The sequence below is a fragment of the Neolamprologus multifasciatus genome, chromosome 4, assembly GCF_963576455.1.
Source record: "Neolamprologus multifasciatus chromosome 4, fNeoMul1.2, whole genome shotgun sequence".
Lineage (NCBI taxonomy): Eukaryota > Metazoa > Chordata > Actinopteri > Cichliformes > Cichlidae > Neolamprologus > Neolamprologus multifasciatus.
Window position 1 is genome coordinate 7,511,396 of NC_140442.1, and position 22,901 is coordinate 7,534,296.

The 22,901-nt window shown below is 40.6% G+C and overlaps 1 protein-coding gene across 1 annotated transcript in view; it reads right to left on the reverse strand.

Moving 5' to 3' along the window:
- Positions 1-1,166: 1,166 nt before the first annotated feature.
- Positions 1,167-22,901, reverse strand: part of lasp1 (LIM and SH3 protein 1) — a 35,352-nt gene continuing 13,617 nt past the window's right edge. Inside the window, exons 3-8 of the mRNA XM_085156333.1 lie at positions 20,360-20,444; positions 14,661-14,768; positions 11,050-11,128; positions 9,086-9,183; positions 2,881-8,896; positions 1,167-2,697 (exon numbers count right to left, since the gene is read on the reverse strand). Of these exons, the coding sequence (XP_085012459.1) occupies positions 8,723-8,896; positions 9,086-9,183; positions 11,050-11,128; positions 14,661-14,768; positions 20,360-20,444 (544 nt within the window). The 3' untranslated portion in view covers positions 1,167-2,697; positions 2,881-8,722. The remainder of the gene's footprint in view (positions 2,698-2,880; positions 8,897-9,085; positions 9,184-11,049; positions 11,129-14,660; positions 14,769-20,359; positions 20,445-22,901) is intronic.

The following is a 22,901-nucleotide window of genomic DNA, read 5'->3' on the forward strand; positions in this document are numbered from 1 at the left end:
AAGGGAAGAGGAACAACTTTATTGACTGACCAACGCGTTTCGGCTTGTGGCTTTCATCAGGGTCCCTGATGCATCCCAGTTTAACATTTAGGAAATAGATTTATTTTAGATATAGTTTCAGAAAGGATATGATTGAAATTGCTACAGTTTATGTTTACACTGCATGGCTACAGATATTTAGCTTATCTTAGCATAAAAGTGAGAACAAAGCAGGAAAAAAATAAAAAATAAATCTACATACCAGCAACTCTACAGCTCGCCAATTAACATATTATGTTATATTTGTGTAATTCATACAGGTTAAACGTTTTGAGTAAGCGGTGAACCAGGTTAGCCATGTTACCATGTTTCTACACTTTGTGCTAATCTAGCTTAACTAGCTTAACTAGCTTAACTTGCTTACGTTCATATAACTTAAAGGAGACATTACAACGTGTTTTCAGAGTTCATTAAATAAAATTGTTAGGGTAAGATATGCACTGTTATGCAGAAGCTGACCTGTGACCTTGCAGAGAGATGCAAATGTTCAAGAGTCCTCATTGAGAAATAAGACAGAGGAGCCTTCGTCTGTTGGTAAAGTAGAAAATTATGAATAAATCCTGTTTTGTGTAACAGTACAGAGTGTTTTCTTTATCCACCCACCTCCTGTAACCTGTTGTTCCATATATGCATCTGGATTGTTCTGATCTATTTACAGATAAGCTGCTCTCAGGTCAGGCCCCACAGCCTGCTATAGGTCAATAGCACCATCTGCAGGAGAGCATCTGGCACAAAAATCCACAACAGCTACAGAGCGTGGGGCGGGTTTGGCAGGAAATGTGGTGCATGGAATATGGTACTGTTAGTCATCATTCAGGTCATACCCATTCTTTTTAGAGAAGAATGAATATTTTTCCAACATGCTCAAGGGTTAAAAATATATATCCTGCTCAAATGTTTTCTCAGTAGCTGAGATGTGGATGTGATGTGCAGATATGTGAAAGTGTACAGCATGACATTACTTCACAGTGGAATTTTTATGTGTGCAATATGCCTTTTATTTAGAGAAATAAACATACCAGACTAAAAAAAATACAAAATTGTGAAGTATATTGCCTAAGAAATTTCATAATAAAAGCCTAATTAGGTCTATTTTATTTTTTTGTAATTTTGTCTTTGGATACCTCCCACGGTGGATTTTAAATCTATCAACATGTACTTGAAGAGCAGACTCTCAGGTTTAATTCAATGAGTTTGATAGAAGTTTTGTATTAATTAAAAATTCTAGAGAGTTTTGTACATAGTCCCCCATTTTCAGAGGGATGAAATATGTTCTCTCTATATTCAGTCGTGTCTCGAGTGACCAAAAAGCGTACAATGCTATGGTCATCAGCCACACTCTGCTCTTCAATCTGCTTGGATTAAGGAATTCTTTTTCAGAACTCTGTGGGCTCATTTAGAGGTTTTCTGCTAAAGTTTAACCTGACCCTATTGTTCTGGATCAGTAGTTTACAGCATGTTTTAAAGCCTCTGCCTTTACATTCGACTCTTGTTTGGAGACCTTTTTAATATTGAATTGCGGAGGACAACAGTTCTTCTTATCCCCCCCCAGGATTATTCTTTCCTGTAATTTCCATCTGTGGTTACATCAATATGGCAACACAATCCACTTTTAGTGGTCTGGTGCAACCTCAGCCCTGCTTTTGCTTATTAACCACTCAAGCAATATAAATTTCAATAAAAGTATCTGCGGACAACAACAAATAGTGATTTGGTCTGTCACTCCAAGAGCAAATGTATTAAACTTAATACACCTAAGAATAAGCAGGAAAGCCTCCATCTATTTGAGAAGCTCGAACCATGCAATGTTTGTCATCTTCTTGAAAACTGACCGTGACAGTTGTTAGTGCCCAAAAAGGTTGAATTCAACTTTGCTTTCCAAAAAGCGAAAGAGAAGGCACCTTGGTTTACTGGAATCATCTTTATTTGACATTTCACAATTATCAGAAAATTGTGTGTGCATCAGTGAACATTATTTAAATATAACAGATAATATGAAACTCAGATATACACAAACAACGCCTCTTTGTGGATGTCATCTGTGGCCAAAAAAAAGGACAAAAACAGAAAAAGAGCAATGTAGTTGCAAAGCTTCAGAAAATTAAAGCAACTGATATAGTTCAACAAATACCTTCCATTCCTCTTAATTTAGTGGACAATGATGATTACAGTGAGAAGGAAAGTATAGTGACATCACAAGTCTGAGGCTCTCCAACTGATTGCTGAAACACAAACTTGTGCAAAAAGAGCTGATAAAACATCTGGATAATACTGTCAAACTGGACACTTCAAATCAAATCCATCCTTAAAAAATAAATAAATAAATAATCGTAAAAAAAAAAAAAAAAGGCAAATTCTACACCTTTATGAATGCCATCCTGGATCCTTATGTGCAGGTAACATCGCTACTCCTCTAAACAGTAATACTGACACAGAAGTACCACAGAAAATGATGATGAGGGTTAAAATTTCTGTTTGGGCATCCTGGTCAGATCTGACTGTTCCAAAGAAGGAAGGAGGGGAATGATTGCAGAGTGCAAAACAGTTTGGCTTCCACTTCTTCTCCATTTGTTTTTCCTCTCTTGCCTGGATCGCTCCTCTCATCCCCACATGAAAGCTCCAAAGGGAACCGTCATGGCCTGGCCGTGGCTCTACTCCCTGAAACATGGGAAGCATTAACAGGTCTGTCGCTGGCAACTTAGTAACACTGACGGCGATGAAAGAAACCAATCATCCCAAAATCGATACATCAACAGGAACACCGGCCTTTCTCGGGTATATGCACTCATTTTCCACCACAGAAGGATTTCGCTTAATAACGCCTGCAAATACAACACTCACCTCTGTTTGTGGTGTAAACCGGGGATGCAGGAGAGGAAAAACAAACACCCTCCGTTAGGCTCCAGCACCGCCTGACCAGGACGCATCTTCATCACAGCATGTAGATGATGTAGGAGAGGAAGACGAGGCCCATAACGGCGAAAAACATCAACACCAAGATGTCCACCATGATGGGAGCTCGGTCGGAGACAGACTGTGCGGATGTGAGGAGAACACGCAGCACAAACAGCGACCTTACCACCGGGGTAGAAGATCGGCGAAGATCGGAACAGATCGGAGGAACTCGGAGAGCTCCACACGCCCCGCCCTACACAGAACGCGAATGTGCAAGGGGGAAAAGAAAGCGCATGTGATTTTCTAACCCGGAGTTTTGGCTTTCAGGCACGTTTGCGACAGTTTGTAGCTTTAATCAATAATAAGTCAATAATAAAGTCTTAAGTCAGGAGAAGCAAGAGAGAACATACAAAGAGTAGAAAGAGTCTGAGTGTAAATAACTGAGGTCAACTATCCAAAGCAACGGACAGTCGCAAGAGAGGTGAAGCAGAGAGCGTAGCCAGGGGGTGGAGACGAGTTTCAGGGGTGATTTGTGACAGAGGACTAGCAGGCGATGTTGGTGACCTGCTATGATGTATGGTTTTGGAGATAAAGGCTTTGATAAAAAGACAGGAAGCTGAGCTGGAGATGGCAGAGTTGAAGACGTTAAGATTTTCATTGGGATGGCCAAGGCTGAAATTAGTACATCGGAGGGACAGCTCGGGGTGGGCGGTTTGGAGACAAAGAGGAAAAGCTGAGATGTTTTGGACATGTGCAGAGGAGAGATAGTGGATATACTGCTCAAAGGATGTTGAATATGGAGCTGTCAGGCAGGAGGAAATGAGGAAGACCACAGAGAAGATTCATGGTTGTAGTGAAGGAGGACATCCAAAGGGCTGGTGTGACAGAAGTAGAGAACCTTCCACAAGTTGAATCAGCTTGATGGGTTCTTCTTATTTCTCACAAATCAACAACAACAACAATAGCGAATCAGGATGTTCCACATACCACAACTGAACCAGTAATTCTCCCTGATAACCACATCGTTTTGACCTTTTCCTGTTTTATAAGTAAACTGGCTTCAATCAAACTATGTTCAAATCTTGTTGCCTAATGGAGCAGTAACCGTCCTCATTGAAGATCCCTTTTATCTGCACAAATCTCCCATTTACCACCACATTTTCCCCCCATTATGCTTGAAAGAGGTAATAAACTCCCCCCAGCATCTTTTCAGTTGTCTCACCTCTCACAAATAGGTTCAGAATTTTCCTTTTTGAGGTCTTTTGTTTTTTTAAGCATTTGAAATGAAGGCAAATGGACTTCCTTCTGCTTGTGAAGACATTTTACTTCTCATCCAAGTGGCTTCTTTAGTTCTAGAAACTAATGAAGAGTCTTGGGTATTTTACCCCTTGTGGGATTGTCACCATCTTTGTCATTGTGAGTTACATGAGCCCAGGTGTGAATCAAGGTAGGTCATTACTGTCACAGAGGCCAAGGTGTGAATCCCTTTGGAGACACTGTCCTACCATGTCATGTTGGAAATGATTAAGGTCACATGGGTTATGGTGTGAGTGGGGATTGAATCACCTGGAAAGGGATCTTCAGACTGTGTTATAGGTGACTGATGACTGGTGCTCTAGGACACCAGCAGTCTAACAGCGGTCATTCAGTGTGGATATAAATAGCCTCCTTTATTCCCGTGTCCTCTCTGCTTTAGCTGAAGATGTATAACTGCATTGTGTGACGTGTCACGTGTGGTTCTTTGGTCTCGCCCGTGTAAAAGTCCAAATGCTCCTCAACGCATTGCACAATGTACACTTGTGTTGTTAGGTCTGAAGCACACTGGGCTGTTACGATTCTGAGTTTCTCTGATAGACCTGCCAAATGAGGGACAATATTAATCCATTTCTTCCTGGTTAGGGCATCTCCACTGATTTAGTGCAGACCCAGTATGGTTTTAGATATGGAAACATTCCTGATTCACTTCTTCAATGCTGAGAAGGGTGCTTTGCAGTTCATATTTAATAAAGCTAGCAGTTCAGGACCTGCCAGATTCTCAAGGTCTTAAATTAGAGACTCTGAGGAGCCTGTGTTATCAGTTATGCACCAGTGTTTCCCACTTCTTTTGAATTCTGGCTAGAGCCGGTTTTCCCTCTTCTGCAAGGGGAGTGGTGAAAATTGTTGTATGAAATACTGTTTCTTCTTATCCCACGTGGAATAGCTTGAATTTATTAGCACAAACACACTAATGAAGGTCCTTTAATGAACCATTTGAGACTTAGAACCAAACCCCCAAAAGACTCAGCTAAACATATTAATTCATTAATCAGCACAATGGTTTTTAGGTATGACAACATAACATGACAAAGTTTTCCTATTTAGCAATTGTCCTTTTTTGCATCGTAAATTCGTAGAAGCGACATAATGTGACATTTGCTGAAAAAGGGCCTTGCACACCTATGTAGATTTTTATGCTTGCGTTGCTATTCATGCGTCCAAGTGAAGAGACTGTACAGACAGAGCAGTCTTGAGAAAAAAAATGACATTTTATTGAATCTGCAGAATCATAAGTACAATTTGAAGTGCTGTATCAGGGCAACAGGAGATGATATCAGGTCCTTAATCTGAGGATGTATTCAGAGTGTTGAATACATGTGTATGTCAATATGCATATGGTATATTTTTTTTTCTTTAAAAAAATAACAAAATTATATCAAAAACAATTTAAGATGGAATGCACAAAAACTGGTCTGAATGCTAAACCTGCAATTGTGGATTATATGATTTCACTCTGCAAAGTCTACAGTATATAACCAGTATCATAGAAGCGGGGAATGATTCATCAGAAGAGCAGGAGCCTACGATGAAGGCCGGAGGAAAGAGGGACTGCAGCAGGAGGTTGGACAGCATAAGAAGACAGAAACTGAATGGAAGCAGGGTTATGATATGAAGTTAGGGTTCAGTAGTGATGCCAGAGCAGAGGAGCGGTATTTGGCGCAAAGAGGTTAACTCCTGACTAAAATCCAGGTCAGACAAACAACTTGCCGCCTCTCACAGACTGGGAAATCGAGAGGATCGCCACCCTCTGTCGCCCCCTCTCCCCCCAGCCTCGCATGCTTACATCTTTGCACACTTAGATTTGACAGTGCCTTAACAAATCCATCCTGAGCCACACTTAAACACTGGCTGTCTTTGGCCATTCCCCCCCTCCCTACCTCATTTCCTCCACACCACCACCTAACAACAATCAACACACTTGAGATAAGTTTGGACTGGACGCAATCCGGAATCTACCAGTGTGAGTAGTTTTGTTAATAATTAAATTTGAGCAAATGCACCATCAGCCAGGAACAACAATCATTTCACTCAAAGCCAAACCGCAAAATTCCTCAATTTACCCCAGAGATACACACAACCGTGAGCTCTAAACCAGCTTTCCGATCTAGCGTCTGTTTTGCAAATATCCTGTTGTCGAATAGAGATTAATGCAAAATGCAGGAAAGATGCTGTACAGTGTGTTCATTCGTTCTCATTTATTAGAAGAGTCTTTTTTTCTAATTCAGTGACTTTTTTTTTTCATCAGCACTGTCACAATTCATGACATTAGAGAGTTTGATTGTTCAACACCAACTGACAACGTGCACCAACCGTGAGTCAGCTTTTAAAAATCACAGAACTTCTCCACATTCACAAAAATATTGAAACGCTTTTATCTGCAGGCAAGCCACTTCCCAGAGCACCGTGACCTGTAAAAACAATTCCCCCTAACTTACATTTATGATACATATACAATTGTACAATGTCATCTAGCTACATAGTGAGAGCCTTGTTTGAGAGAGCCTTAATGAAGCCGAAATCCCCTCCCTCCCCGCTCCCCAGCTCCACCGTAAGGATGACCCCACCCTGATTGCTCATGTCTGTGACAGTCACAGTGCATCACAGGAGAATGAAACTGCAAGAAAAGGGGAAAGGTGCATAAGGTCAGGGGCCTGTGACATTATTTACACCACAGAGGAATGGCAACAATAATGACAATTACACGTGTTATGGTTTTAACAGAAAATCCTGTGTCGCAGCCTTTCTGTGGAAGAGCCAGCAACGTAGACGCTTCATTTTACGCTCAAGAACCAGCAGTTTCAACATTTAGCTGCCAGCGAGCGGTGGCTGGCTTGTTGTCGGGATTGGCCTGCCACATGTGCCGCCCTGGCTCAGGTGGCACCTGCCTTTAAAATGAACAGAGCATACAATAAAATCTAACTTTCAGGTGTATTTTAAATGATTTTTTTCTAAATTCTCCCTTCTTTGAAGCTGCAGAACAATGAAACGGGCTTTAACAACAAGCAGTTAGCGCCGTCCAAGTAATTATCCCATGACTGATCTAATACAGCGACTACAAGAGTCTCCATAAATACTCCTTTTCTGTCTTGCAAACTGAGTTGCTGGTTTATTTATTAAATACACAGATCTGTTTTTTTTTCTCAAAACAAACATCTAATAACAACAAGGTCAGTTCAGGAAGAAAAGAGCGAGAAAAATGACAACATCTACCACAGCCATAAAAAAAAAGACTGGAATGTACTCTTTCAAAAACAGTGGAATGAATTTCAAATAAAACGATTCACAATATCGAGTTGTGCTTGGCCTCGTCTTTTATAAAGGATTTTTCTGTGATGGTGATATTTTTTTCTTAGCAAAGGAGAAGAGCCATTCCCCCCCCCCAAAACAGCTTAATCTTGATCACCATGTCTTTGTGATTCTCACAGGACTGAAGGCATTTAGGCTGCAAAATCAGGAATAAACGTGTATACTGTACATGCAGACGTGTGTTCAGTGTAACTGCAAGAGAAAGACTGATGAAGTCCCCTAACGTGTCCCTGATCCCTCCTGTATCCAGGAAGCCTGTGTAAGGCTCAACAGGAGGTGCTCTACAGTTAGGTTATTATTCCAGTTTGACAACAGCACAGTGCTGAACATGAGGGTGCCTACTTGAGCAGACTGGCGAGATGTGCGTCCATCTATAAATATATTTAAAAAACCTCTCTGTTAAGACTGAAAACTGGCTGACTGATGCAACAGCAACAGCGTTGGAGGTTAAAGGAATGTACTCAAGTGAAAAAAAACTCACGCTAAGACAGACTGAGATTCTATACACTGTTTTTCCAGTCTGGCCAAGATCACGCTGCAAAATTAAAGAAAGAAAAAGACAAATAAATGGGCCCATTAAAACGCCACTCAAACACACTTTGAGCTAGTTTCTTCACTGAATTGCGTCTGCAGGTTTACTCACTTCAGGGATATCTTTTTTTTTCTTCAAAAAACAAACATTTTCTTCCGTATTTTTGCATGTTTTAGTGGTAGGATTGCTAAGTGGCGTAGCTAGGATGGAGCTGTGTGACACGGCACGGACCCCTGACATACTGCAATGAACTGTGAATTCATCTTTGAGGACTTTCCATTCCCACTTGCAGCTGCATGAGAGGAGTCAGGATGGGGACAAAGACAAAGAGGATGACGAACATCCAAATAGAGAGACATTAGCACAGACGGACGAATAGAGAAGCAGGCAGGCAGATAGACAGACAGAAGGACAGACAGCTAGATAGAGGGTGTGTGTCTGTGGCTGGCGAACAGTGAGAGCAGAGCAGGGATGTAGAAGGGGAAGGGGTTCAGGGTCTCTCAGGGCAGGTTAGGGAACAAGAGTAAAAATAAGAGAAAGCGGCGCTAAGATGAGATGGCACTGGGCTTTTCCTTTCCTACTTTCCCTCCCTTTCTCCTCCTTTTTCTCTCCCTCTTTTTCTTCTCCTCTAGCTCAGATGGCCTCCACGTAGTTGGCAGGCAGCATGCCCTGCTGGCCGGTACGCTCCACGCGGCCATACATCCAGCCTTCATCAATCTGCTGCACGTCTACGATCACATCTCCGTCCATAAAGGAAACTTCATCCTCATCGGCGGCAGAGTAGTCATATACTGCCCTGTATCGCTTCTGTCAGCAAAAAAGAACGAGCTTGGTTAGTTTATAAACGAGTAGCTGCGGTTACAGTCTGCTGACAATGAGCTTAATCATCTTGGAAAGATTGTTGTTTTGCTTTTGTGTTATTAAATTACAACAAATCTTCTGATTCTTGTTAGGTTTTGGAATCGGTGAATTTAATTAGAAGAGTGAAGGATGTACCCCAGCACTGGGAGGCGGGGCAGCGGCTGCCTGGCGCACTGGTTCAGGAGCAGGATCATAGTGGTAGTTCTGAGTGGCTGCAGGCTGCTGGTAACCACCTGGTGAAGGAGTACAGGGATAATGAAGGAGTTAGAATCATAAGTAGTGCTACTTATAATTGGTGCTTTAACCTACACAAAAGGTCATTTATGGCTGTATGCGGCTCTGTGATTTTCTTTAAAATCATAAAAAGTAGCATCAAATTCTGCTACCTTGCAAAGTTTTAAGAGTACTTGCCCATTGCTGTGGCAAGGATTAAGGAGGGCGGGATCACTTAATACACAAAATATTTTAATTATTAGACAAGCTCAAGATGTTTGCATACATTTTGTTTTAACTACAAGTAATAAAGGACGCGAAAAATAAAAACAAAACACTCTTAATACTTTAGTCCAGCGGTCCCCAATCCCTGGGCCTCGGACCGTGAGTCGTTTGGTACCGGGCCGCGAGAGTTGAGGCTCAGGTGTGAAATGTATGGTTTTCAGGGTTTTTATTGGTTTTCAGCGTTATTTTGTTATCGTTTTTATCGGTTTTCATGGGTCTTTTCACGTGTGTTATGAATAAATCTTCTTTTTTTCGGTACCGGTACTAGTTTTATTTTGTTGTATTTATCCGCGACACCTTAAAGGCCGGTCTGTGAAAATATTGTCGGGCATAAACCGGTCCGTGGCGCAAAAAAGGTTGGAGACCGCTGGCTTAGTCAATTTGTTGTTGCTAATGTTATTAAAGAGTCACCAGTTCATCTTTGTTTTGGTGCCACTCAAACACATGTTACCGTTTAAAATGCATTTCTTCTCTAGCAGTTCTAAAATGAAGAGAAACTGTTTTTTAAGAAGCGAGAGACAATAAATAAATTGTGTAAATAAAAGTCATTTTGTTTGTACAATACCATATTTGCATAAAAATGACAGAACTGTAATTAAATTAAAAAATCTCTCTTAACAGGTAACAGTATAGTTAATATAAACACAATACCTATTAAAAATGTTCTCCTGTATAAAATAATGGGGTCAGAAATGACCTGACTTGGTTACACACAGTAGGTTGCACATACATAAAGTTCACAACTACACAATTCAGGTACACGACCCATAAATAATTAGATAAATGACTATAATAACTAATAAATATGTGTAGGAACATTGAGACGCAGGTTTTAAAAAAAAAAAAAAGCACTGAGAAAAATCTGACTACTGAACACTGAGAAAATGTAAAAAAGCTCCACAAAGTTTGTAAACATTGACTCAGTACAGTCTATAATTAGGCATTCATTTCCATGTATTTTCTATGCATACAAGCTGTGTATTTATTGTTTGTTTGTGCAAAAGCTCTTTCACAGTAAATGCTAAAAAAAAAAACCCTACATGGCAAGCCAAGGCACGCATGCTCTTGATTCACAACCCTCCAAACAATGACCTTCTGTGTAAAGGTGTTGAACTGGCACACGAAATACAAATAGCAGGCTGACTAGTCATTCCTCTTCACTTACTTCCTAATGCTGAAAGCACTGTTCTGACATAACTGCTCCTGTTGTTGTTTGCAATTATTACTGCAATGTTTCTGTGCCTGAGCTTCAGCAAACAATTGTTTGACTTGAGTAATGAATAAAAACAGATTATGTCCAATTATAATTTCAGCTGTGATTGTGAAACAGAATTATGCTTGCAGTAATGTAGTCATTTATGGCTAAGAAGATTAAAAAGCAGAGGAGTGCAGTGAACAACTTGAGCTCCTATAGCCTCTGGGAGGGAGGAACCAAGCGCAGACAAGCCAAGAAAGCTAAAGAAAAACATAATGCTTTTTGTTCTCTAGTCCATGTACATTTTCCAGCTCAGAATCCAGCTACAGATATATTTGTGGATTCAGACGGTGCTTTCTTCACTTCTGCCTTCTCTGCTACATTTACTAGTAATTGCTGGTCATACCTGCACTGGGGTGGCTTGGCAGATGTTGTGGACCCTCTCCTCCGATCTTCTTCTTCTCAAATTCCTCATGGTACTTAATCTGCAATGCACAAGCACAAACACAAACAGGTCATTCATGAAGATGAGGAATAACGCACCTTCTCTTAGGAGATTCAAATCCTTTCAAGTCTTTTCCAGATTCAAAAAGGACTTGTAGCTATGTACAGTTCCTTTTCTATCCACCAGGGGTCTCCCACTTGCTCTCTAGCTTCTCAGTGTCTGTGGAGATAGGTGGGGCACACTATTTGCAGCAAATGCTCAGGGAAGCAGCTTGATGTTGAGAGGAAATGACATCTCAGGTACCGGAAGCAGTGTAAGGACGTAGGTGTATAGCAACGGCTTGTTGATACATCAGACAGGTGAAACATACACACAAGCACACACCAAAAAAATAGATTAAAAAAAAAAAAAGAGCAGAGGAGGATTACAGAGAACAAGACACTCAAATCCCCGAGTCTTACACACTCGCTTGGAATGACGGAGCAAGACTCAAAAGGAACTACTGAGAGGAAAAGGAGAAGGGTGGGGTTGTATGACTAAGCATATGAAATGGAATCACGTTTAAATTAAAGTACTACAGTCTCAAGTGTAAGTGAATAGAGAAAAAATAGATTTTCTTTCATTCTGTAAGCCATACGCTGAGTTATAACTGAACAAAAACAAAAAAGCAGTGCAATTAGATGTTTAGGCAGACTTTATGACCATTTCTCCAGCCAGTGTGACAAAGGCTGTGTTCAGTGTTTCAAAACCAAACAGGCAGCACTGATGAAACAGAAACTGAGTGACTGCTCTATACAACCCGTCTCCTTATTACCAGACTGATAACAGACTTACTCAACAGTTCTTCGGTCAAGATTTACAACCCTGTATTCTGTTCCCGCTTATGCCCCGGCTCAAAGAGCCCACTGTGCTGCTGGCGTCAGTGAGGAGTGTATTCACCGACTGGATGGGACGACGGAGTGTTTGTGTAAGGACAGTGAAGCGAGTGACTGGGAGAACACAGTGGCTATTCTCAAGTGCAATATGCTAAGTGAGAGTGTGTGAGAGAGATTATTTTAGTTTGTTTTGAAGAAGCAGGTTGAACAGATGGTGTGTTTGTGTGTGGATTTACAGGACTTGCCCTAGCTGCTGCTGAACTACCCCCGACCATCCCCCCTGATTCCTCTCAATCTTTGCTGGTGGCAGGAAGTGGAGAAGGATGGACCGAGAGATGTGGCAAAGAGAAGGGCAAAACAGAGAGATGAGACTAGAAGAGGGTTTATTGCACTTTGTTTCTCAGCGTCCAGAGAAGAGAAATAAAAGACACTAATGTTCATCTGCAGTGGCTCCTTTATGATTGGCTGTGAATGACAAATTGATTGCAAGCAGATGTCTCGTTTATCAGCTTCAACTAAAGCCACTTCACGATGCTCTTAAATCTATCCTTAAACAGTGAAATTGTGGTTTGTGTGCACGCCCATAAATGCATATAATATATGTGTTTGTTTTCCTACTTTGCAGACTTCCTTAATCTCCAACATGCAAGATCTTCATCACATGAAAACTGTAATTATCCATCACCCTCCACACCAATTATGCCATTAGCGAGGCTGGTGCAGAGCTCGGTATGTATGAAGAGGTGTCTTTGTTTTGTCAGTTTGTTTCACATAGAAAGACAGGTCTTTGCAGCTGACTTAAGCAGATTGGGGGACACAAGGTGAACAATATAAACATTTCATTCCTGTCGTGTATTTACAGAGAAATGGCAAATCAATCAATAACAGGGGCAGAGGGAGAGGAAAGTGAATGGGAGAGAACTCCTTCACGGTGTATAAGGAGCAATAAGAGCAAGTAAGAGGACAAAAAGATTCTTAAAAGCAACAGTATACAAAACAATTGTAGAACTTGAGATCTTAATCTGGGGAAATTCTCTGAGGCTTGAGCTGGAGGAGGCGAAACCAATTAGGTAATGTAACAGAAAATGATGACAAAAATGCGCCACGTTATTCTGGTGGCTTCCAAAGCTTTCATTTGAAGCATAATGACTAGGCTTTAAAGGAAATCAATTTTTTTTTGTTTAAAATAAAAAAATAAACCTTGGCTTTAATTTTTCACATTTTCTGCCACTTACTTTCTCTACTCTGCTTCATCTCCAGCACTCGCTAAAGGTCATGTAATACGTGTTTAAGGGCAAGTTATTACGCGCTGAGATTATTTCTAAAACAGTATCAAAACATCTGATCTCATCTGAACAGAGATCGTAAAAATACTAATAAAATGAAAATGTGTTGTTGTGATTACAGCCTGGCGTGGCACAGACAGCTGTCCCCTGGGATTTACAGTTGTTTTGCAGATGCCTGCTATCAGGATTGGGGCTGTTGCTCCTTCCTCAATATAAACTGCTACATTTTTAACAAATTATTTGTTTTGCTTTCCTTGTACAATTTTCTAATTTCCCATGCTGCACTCAACAATCATGGCATGCTCAGTTGCCTAGCAATGCTTATCCATTAGTAAGAGACATTTTGATAAGCAGGCTGCCATATCTTAAACCAGCGGTCCCCAGCCCCCAGGCCTCGGACCGGTACCGGTCCGTGAGTCGTTTGGTACCGGGCCGCGAGAGTTGAGGCTCAGGTGTGAAATGTATGGTTTTCAGTGTTATTTTGTTATCGTTTTTATCGTTAACTCGGTTTTCCTGGGTCTTTTCACGTGTGTTATGAATAAATCTTTTTTTCGGTACCGGTACTAGTTTTATTTTGTTGTATTTATCTGCAACATCTTAAAGGCCGGTCCATGAAAATATTGTCGGGCATAAACCGGTCCGTGGCGCAAAAGAGGTTGGGGACCGCTGTCTTAAACCATAGATGACTAGATTAGATCGATAGATGCATATAAAGTGGTATTTATTTTAGTGAGACAGAAGATGAATAATTATGGGAGTTGTAACTGAAACTGGTAAAAGTAGATGACTGACCAACATGGAGAACCTAGCGAGTTAAGTACCACAGTAGCTGTCTCAGTAGACTCCGAGTGTGGAAAACAATTCAGACTAAGTCAAGTGAACTTCGGAGTGGACTAACTGAGTCTGGTGGATTCTCCAGATTCTCAAAGTCTTTAGACAACGTTCCCGGTCAAGTGGAAAAGGAGGTAATGCAGAAATACTGATTTTTTTTAATTTTTTTTTTTAAATCTTATGTTGTGGTAGCCATTAACAGTGTCCTCACTCAATAACTGGACCCATTCCAAACATTTTGGTCCCAATTAAAAATGTACACCCAAAAGATTAAAAATGCCACCGCTTTCCTTTAAAGCAGTGAAATCAGTAAATCTTAAAGAACTGAAGAGCCGTTTGCAGAGTACTTCATGTAGACCAATCATTCTCCACAGAAGAAATCCTCAGTTCAATATTGGCAAAGAGATTATAGTCACACAGGGAAACTAATCAACACAGAGCAGACTGGCTTCATACCAGGCTGTCAGGGTGGGGGGAAACACAGAAAGAGCTCCAAATATTCAGTCTGCTTTATTATTAAGATGTTGAGAGATAAACAAACAAGTGGAGTGAATGGAGTACTTGTTTTGGTGACGCTTACATTGCTGATTTGGTCCTGCGTTTTCTTAATTCTTTGCATCTCTGGTGTGTCTGCGACCACGCTGAAACCCTTCCCTTTATTCTTCTCAAAATCCTCCCTGTAAAGAACCTGCACAACAAAACAGGATCATGTTAGAAATAAAGGCAAGGTCAACACGCAAGGCAAATTACATGTAAAATGAATTACACATTGACATCAACAGTTTCAGTTTAGTGAGTCAACAAGGAAAATCCAGTAAATGCAGTGGAAATGGTTATTTATAGATGCAGTGACCTAGATTCTTTCAACAAATCATATTCAACATTTTGAGGATTCATAATAGAGACTTGGTATTTTCCTGCACCTCTGAAATTAATTTACAATTCATTTAAAAATGTAAAAAGACAATAAATAAAATTCTTGGTTTTGCTAATGTCAGTGCTGAGTTTTGCTGAACTAAGCTTTGGGTTTATAAAATTCTTTGGAAGGAAGGAAGAAAATTCTTTTATTGGCAGCTCGATCACAGCTTGACCACAGCTCAACAACATGCGATGGACTAATATGATAATGTTGACAAGTCGTCTCTGGGAAACTGACATTCGTTTATATTTTGCATCTTCTTCCTTGGGTATTTCCATAAGAAGGCTAGCTGACATTTAAACAAATGTACCAGATTCTACTACAACAGCAGCCCAAATCTACATACCGCCTCTAAGGCTGAAAATTCCCTCCACACCACACATGATTCGGGGCCCTGGATCCAGAGGGATATCTGAATGTGGATTATTTTGTAATATGTTCTTGAGATCGACAAGATGTCTCACATTTTTTCCTTTTTTCAGTTTGATATGCACAGGAAAAGCACCCAAAAGATTACAGGACACAATTATCCACAAACTGGATCAATCACATTAACTACTAATTATAGTTTTATGACCATTTAATTGTATTTGTTTACTTATATCTCTCACTATAAAGCATACGCTTGACGACAATACAACAAAGTTGCTTCTGGCCTTTACTAGTCAAATTTTACATTTTCTGCAAATTCAGTAATCTTGTACGCATCAAGCAGGCTCTCTGTTTGTGTTGTATGCACAAACTGAGTGGGGTTTGCCCTGCATATATTGCTTTGTCTTCTGTGGTGACGTTAACTTCCTGCCTGCTTGAGTGAGTGAAGGCCTTACATGCAGGACGTGGTAGTAACCATATATGGTTAAAATGAGAGGTACTGTGCAACAAACAGTGTCAGCGTGTGTGTGTTATTTTCCAGCCTTCCCACCCTATTCTGACCCTAAGGGGCAGAGGGGAGGAAACGTCCTGCCCATGTAACGTCAGATGAGAATCAGAAATTACAAAGCTCTCCCTCACTGCTGCACCGTGGGTGATCACTCAAAGCCACAACCACATACACCACTTAACAAACCTGAAACAGGAAAACACGTTTTATTTCTGAACTAAAGCTGTAACACATTTTAGCGCTTCTCTCTGTCATCTTTTCAGAGGATTTTAGACTCCACCCCCCACACCGAAACTCTGTCCCTGCCTCCATGGTGACTGCACTGATTTCCTGCACTCCTCCAAGACGGAGGACGCCTGCTTGCACAGTCTATTACCAGGAAACAAAGCTTCACCCTTGCATCCTCTCCCCCAGATATCCACATAATGCCTGACACTGCTCAATACAGTGACCAATCCTCCCTCTCATCTCCCGGAGCCTTGTGATGACACAATGTTACTGTGATTCACAGCTAATGTGCGCGAGTGCGTAGGTGATGCGCTGTAATTGGTCCATATCTGCCGTCACCCTCGGTGTGACGTCCACTGAGAAAATGAGGCAAAACTATAGCTGATCCTCGTTCAATGAGGAATTGTATACAGCTTTGAGGCATGCACACACAGATAAGAAGATTAATGAGATCTCGACCCATCTTTGTCCCTCATTCCTTGCTCTTCTCTGTTCAATATGTGATCCCCCTTATGTTTTTTTATTTCTCAAGCCTGTCTCCTTTGTCTTTTGGGATCTATGCAACAGCTTCTTCTCCTCCAATCATACCTCTGCTTTCTTTCCCCACCCACACTCTGCTCTTGCTGTGCTCCTTTTTCATTCATTCATATTTTACTGCTTCAACGGCAACAGTCAGTCATCCCATAGAGCTGGAGCTTTTCCTCATTATAATCTTTCTCGTTGCTTCTATTTGCATTCCACCAGCCTTCCTTCCTAAGGGAATTTCACTTTTATCTCTTACTCTCTCACCACACACTCCTCCCTCTTTCTGGTTGGTGCCGTCCCGTCTCTTCTCATGTGCAATTCATAGCTCTTCCTCTCCTCCTTCCCAATTCGTTTCTCTCTAGTTTTTTTCCCCTCTTTTTCTGTCTTGTTTCTTTCTGTCTTCCCCCCACAAAGTCTAGTAATGAGGTGTGACAAACCCTGCTACCATAGCAATAAGGTTTCGTAGCAACGCAGTAGCAGCAGCGTGGTGGTGGTGAGGGGTTAGACAGTTACCGATCTCCACAAACAAACCTCCCCTCAACTTTAATTTGATGACACAGAAACAAAAAAAACAAAAACACAACTTTAGCTCAAAAGATTCAGCAATTAACAGGATGTTTTTTTCTTTAAGCGTGTCTGCTGAACTGACAGCACAATCAACCCCTTCAGCTAAAAAACACAAAAACGTCTGCACGGAGGTGACAACTTTGCTAAAGGGATTTAAAATAAATAAATAAATAATCTTTTTGACAAATTTAAAGTTTATGTGTTTTTTTTCCCCCTGTGAAATCATATTTTCCTGTCCGCTGTGACATTAAACTGCAAATGAGAAGAGAAATAAAAGTCACAACATCCCACACTACTCTTTGTCCATCTCAACCTCGATAAAACTGAAATTCCTGCCCCCGAAACTTCCACTGTGGAGGTCAGTGGTTAAACGGACCCGTCATCACCAGCAACACATTTCCTTTTAACTGAGAAAATCAAACCTTTACCGTCACCCAAAAACTTGGGTGTACACAGTTTTTTGTAGCTCACTTTTCACATGTACTTCTCAGTGGCCAGACTTCTCCTTATACAGCAGGTCCACGAAGACCTTATTCCTTGATCATTTTTCACAACCAAAGGCACTTCTAAGGTTGTTGCACCTAAATCTACAGTGCATCAGTTCAGCTGACTCAGTGGTTCATTTTAAAACACCTGCTGAAAACTCGTTTTATATGGTAGCCTTTCTTTAAACATCGATTTATATCATAAATAAGAATTCATGCTTGAATGCATCTCTGTATTTACTGCATTTAAGGCACATTTCTGATGTTTGTGTTTCACTCAAATCATGAAGCATGTTATAACTGTTAAGAAATGCTATAGAAAAAAAATGATTAAAATTCACCCATGCACTAGCATTTATTATATGGATCTTATTGGATACAGTAAACCATTAGCATAACACTCTCTCTCAGTATTATGGAGTCTTTGTGGGGGCTGTTTTGATGCACAATCCATGTAGAAAAACACCATCTGTCCCTTGATTCCTCAGTCATCCCCCTCCCCATATGACCGCTATCCAAACCCCTATACTCTGCAAAACCCCCTGTCACATCCACACACATCTCTAGTGTTTGACACAGACTTTTGGATAAGATATGGATATTACCCTGCCTGCCTCTCTGTACAGCACTCTCTCTTCTACAACAAGCTGCAAAAACAAGCTTCTCCTTCAGATTTCCTGGTGGATTGTGTGTTGTTTTCTTTCTCCAAAGTAAAGAGGCTTCAACAGCTATATCTCTCACATAGTTTTTTCTAATTAGAGACTAAAACTGTGCTGAAAGATTTGTTCTAATCTTTGTGCAAGTCTGCGTTAATGTGTTGTTTTTTGTGTTTTTCTGTGCTTACTTTAGTGGACGTAGACAAGTTCCTGGAATTCTATTATACAAAGCCCAGACATCTTACTATTATTTGGAGAAGTGAAACTGAAATTGACAAATTTTAAGGCAGTGGAATGCCTACTATAACAAGTTTGTGGACAGAGATAATAATATTTTAAACTTACTCTATGATTTGACATCCAAATTTAACTGCAAGCAGTTCAAGAGGGAAACAGTCTTTAGCGAGCACAAATCTCCCCGACTCTCTATTCTAGCTTTCTCTTTTCTATTAAGGCAATAAGGAATGACCCAGTTAAGGAGGATATTTTGGTCAGTGGGGTTTCGTTTTTTTTTTTTGAAACATATTATAATTCATTTGGGTGTTTGCAATTTTAGCAACTGCAAGAACAACCTTAGTGGTTTTTTGTGGTTACAAATTAGACCAAGATAAGCTACTAATTGCAGAAAAATAGGAGCAGAGAAACTGGGTAGATCAGTGAACCCCTGAGTGTTGCTGTACAACAAGAAGTATTCAAACTGCATTAATAATTTGGTGTGGTTTTAAAAGTACAGGAGTGTTGGCAAATTGTATCCACATCAATATGATGATGATATGATAATCCAGTTTGTAACCATCATAAATGGTAAACAAAAGGCTATAACATATGAACACTAATGAAGGGGAGTCCTCAAACAAGCAGGTTATTAAAAATGGCCTAGATACTACACCTTATTTTCTCCCCATTTACATCCTTCTACAAACACACTGAACACTTTTGACCTAAATGTTTTGAAACAACTGCACGGACAGCGTCCAATGCAACAGTTTGCCCTTCTAGAACCAACTCACTTTGTATACTGCTAAGCTAGCATATTTTAGCATATTTTTTTTAGTAATTTACATTTGATATGAATAATTTACAAAATAACTAGTAACCAAAACTTCAACATAAAGGTAGTGGAATAAATTATCTTGCCCACTTTAAACACTGCCAAGTGGGTATCACTACTAGAAAAAGTGGGGTTGACTATAGCTGTCAGCCTCCAGCCTAATTTACAAAAAAAGAAAAAGAAAAAAGAATCAGCTAAATTTAAACTATTTAAAATAAGCAGTTAGTCTTTTGTTTAGTGGACATTCATGGGAGCATGTCAAACGCTGACACAATGCGCTCATGTACCCACCCAGCTGTGGCGGAAGTGGACAATACACTAGACAGCAAAAAACTAAAAAATCAAGTAGTAAGGGAACAACAGAAACAGCGGTTAGAAAATAAGTGGGCAAATTGATGTGAACTTTGTTGTAGCGTGTTATTTGACATGCACTGGATGGTGGGTATAATGAGGTCCTTGAGCAAATGAGCTTACATTCAGCGTTACAGCCATAAATGTTGCAACGTCTTCTTGTCTAACAAGACTTTTTCTTTTCAAATCTAAATAAAGGGAAACTGAAATTCTTGCAAAACACATTTAAGCAAGGCCCCTTTTCATATGTTCCAGTCTGTACATCTTTTGATTATAAATGCTGAGTTGTTTCTGTTCTAGTTTGTCTCAGTTTTAGTTTGCATGACTATGGGCCTCCCAGCTTCAAATGTGTTACTTGTGTCAATTTCATGCTTGATTTCTCAGGGCTTTGTTTTAAAGCTGTGAGCATGCAGACGGACGCTGAAATGGAGCAAGACTGAATATGTTATCTGAAAGCTGGTCGTGTTAGACTTACTACTACTCATTGAATTTTTAAATTAAGCATACTTTTCTACTGCCTCTTATGCACAAGCACATGGCACAGTGTTATACTCGGTATGTTGTACAGCTGAAGTTTAGTTCAGCAGTGAATATTATGGATATTCCCAATGGGATACCTGGCTCTGTATCTTGCTCTGCTGTTTGAGGCGGAGGTTCTCTGGAGTGTCAGTCACACAGGTGAAGCTTGACTTGGGGTAGTGTCTGTAAAATAAACAGAACAGCAGAGATTGTAAATACATAGTAGACACACATATGCAGCTGCCAGCTTCCACTGAGACTCTCACTGTGACGCTCAAGCCTAGAAAAACAGCACAAGTCAAGCAGTGTGCAGTCTGTGGCCCCACTCTGGGGTCATTTGTTATTCAAGGTGGTCCTGAGGTTGAGTTAAGAGCCCCTGCATACAAAAAGCATGTCAGTATAACACACAACGCTCTGTCAGTGAGAGCCAAGGTACTCTGAGAAAGAGGAAACTAGGTGTGAGCTCAAGGTTGTAGTGTTTTGTGGCGAGCCATAGCAGGCGTGAAAAAAACCCTGACACATATATGCACATATAGGCACACTAGAGGAACAGCATGCACCCAACACAGCAACAGAGTCAAAGAGATCATGGGCGAGTGTGAATGATGTCATAAGCAGCTCCTTTCAGCAAACCGCGAAGGGACCATTTTTTCCCCCTCAACTGATTCTGGGAATCTTCTTGGCAGTCTCAGATCCGTAACAACCATCGGAACTCCAGCTGCTTAGGAGAAAATGCTCTGTTTGGAAAACATACAGCAAATATAAATACTGTTTTGGTCAGCATAAGCATGCTCACATGCAGCAAACCAAGCAAAAGCTGTTCATTACATACTTACATAATGACTGCATGAACTGCAATCACTAGTTAATGTGTGCATGTGCGTGTATATGTGGCATAACTCTGTGTTTTTATACACTGGAGGCTTCTGAGTACAAGTAGCCTTCAGGTCCACAAATAATTGTGCCTGCCAGTTCAGTGTGGTCCTTAAGGCTGCAAAAGAACATGGCAGTAGTCCAGCAGGAGCGGAAGAGCCCAAACAGCTTATCTAACTGCTCATATGAACTGAAGTTCCCAGCCTGCCTCTTAGCACTGGGTGACCTCGAAAAATCTTTAACAGGTCTCCGTGCCTCTGGGTAACCCACTTAGGCAATATGTTTATGGTTTCCTTGACAACAGCTAATTACAGCGTATACCAGCTTATTTTAAAAAGGGACAATTTTGGAGAACGGGAAGTAGAAAAAAGTAGTCAGATCTGGACAACAGCAGAAACTGGAAGTTGGAATTTCAACCCAAACAGCGTTTCTGTGTCCATCTACACACAGAGGTATATGGCTCTCAATTTCCTGAAGCAACATTTATCTACACATTTAGATGTAGTGGTTTGCTATCCTAGCAGCTGAGGCTAGGTGAGCTAATCAAATCATGCAAATTAAAGTACACTTTCACTACTCTCAGACATATAGTGATAAAAGCAAAAAGGCATTTTCCTATAGAAGCGCACTAACCTCATTTGTTTATCGTACACAAGCAACTCACAGCTGAGTGCATACATTAATTACCACATTAAATCCTAAATTAAGGAGCAAAAAAACCTTATGGTCTAAAGGGGGAAAAAAACGGCCATGGTACTATTGCTCTAATTTTTTTCATCCATCAACAACATTACAGATCCTTGACCCTATATAAATAATTTTTTAAAGAATCTGTCCTTTTAATAGCAGTACTTAGTACATACTAGCAATTTTCTGAGAATATGCTAGTTGCACTGACAAATGCCTATTTGTATGGAGAAAAATTTTACAAACTGGCTGCTATCAAGCATCCCTACAGGTCATTTTACAAGCAATTTATCCCTTAAATTTGTCCAGGTATTTGTGCCTTTACCAAAGCTGGGAAACTAATATGTGCTTTTTATTTCTAAAGCTGGGCGTGTCTAGTTTGCACCTGATCTGTGTTAACTGTGTTTATGTCACCTTTGTATCTGTAAACTGTTGCACTCAAGGGCCATTAAATTTCAGATACAAGCTTAGTGACTCAGTGAGATCTGAGAGGTGTGTGTGTGTGTGTGTGTGTCTTTCTGTCGGTGTGTGTAACCAAGCTCATGATTCTGTGCAAGTTTGAGGCTATGAATGAGTCAAAAGAACACTCATCTGTCTGTCAGCTTGTATAACAAGGTAATAAGTCGCAAACGGGAAGAGGTGACACATGCACAAATGCTAAACAGGGAGTGATCAAAATGGAGGGGAGTGGGGTAGTCAGGAGGCCACGCATGTGTAATCACACACACACACACACAAGCTGCCTACTGTGATGGAGGAGAGGCCTGTTTGAATAGTGGAACCAGGAGATGCTGTGGCCAGCTTGACCCTGTGAGACCTGGAAAGGTTGTAATGAATCATTCAGCAAGAACATTTCATCTACATTTACACAGCATCCTACTCAGCAAGTTCAATGCGTAACTGAGGGGCAGCTAACTGTGAAATCTGAACAGCAGCCTCACAAAAATACACACACACACACACACACACACACACGCACACACACACACACACACACACACACAGTTGCACTATGTGCAGCAGATAACAGTCTCTTTGTCAGTCAGCTTCCAGCATAAAAATAAATCAACTTGAGTTATC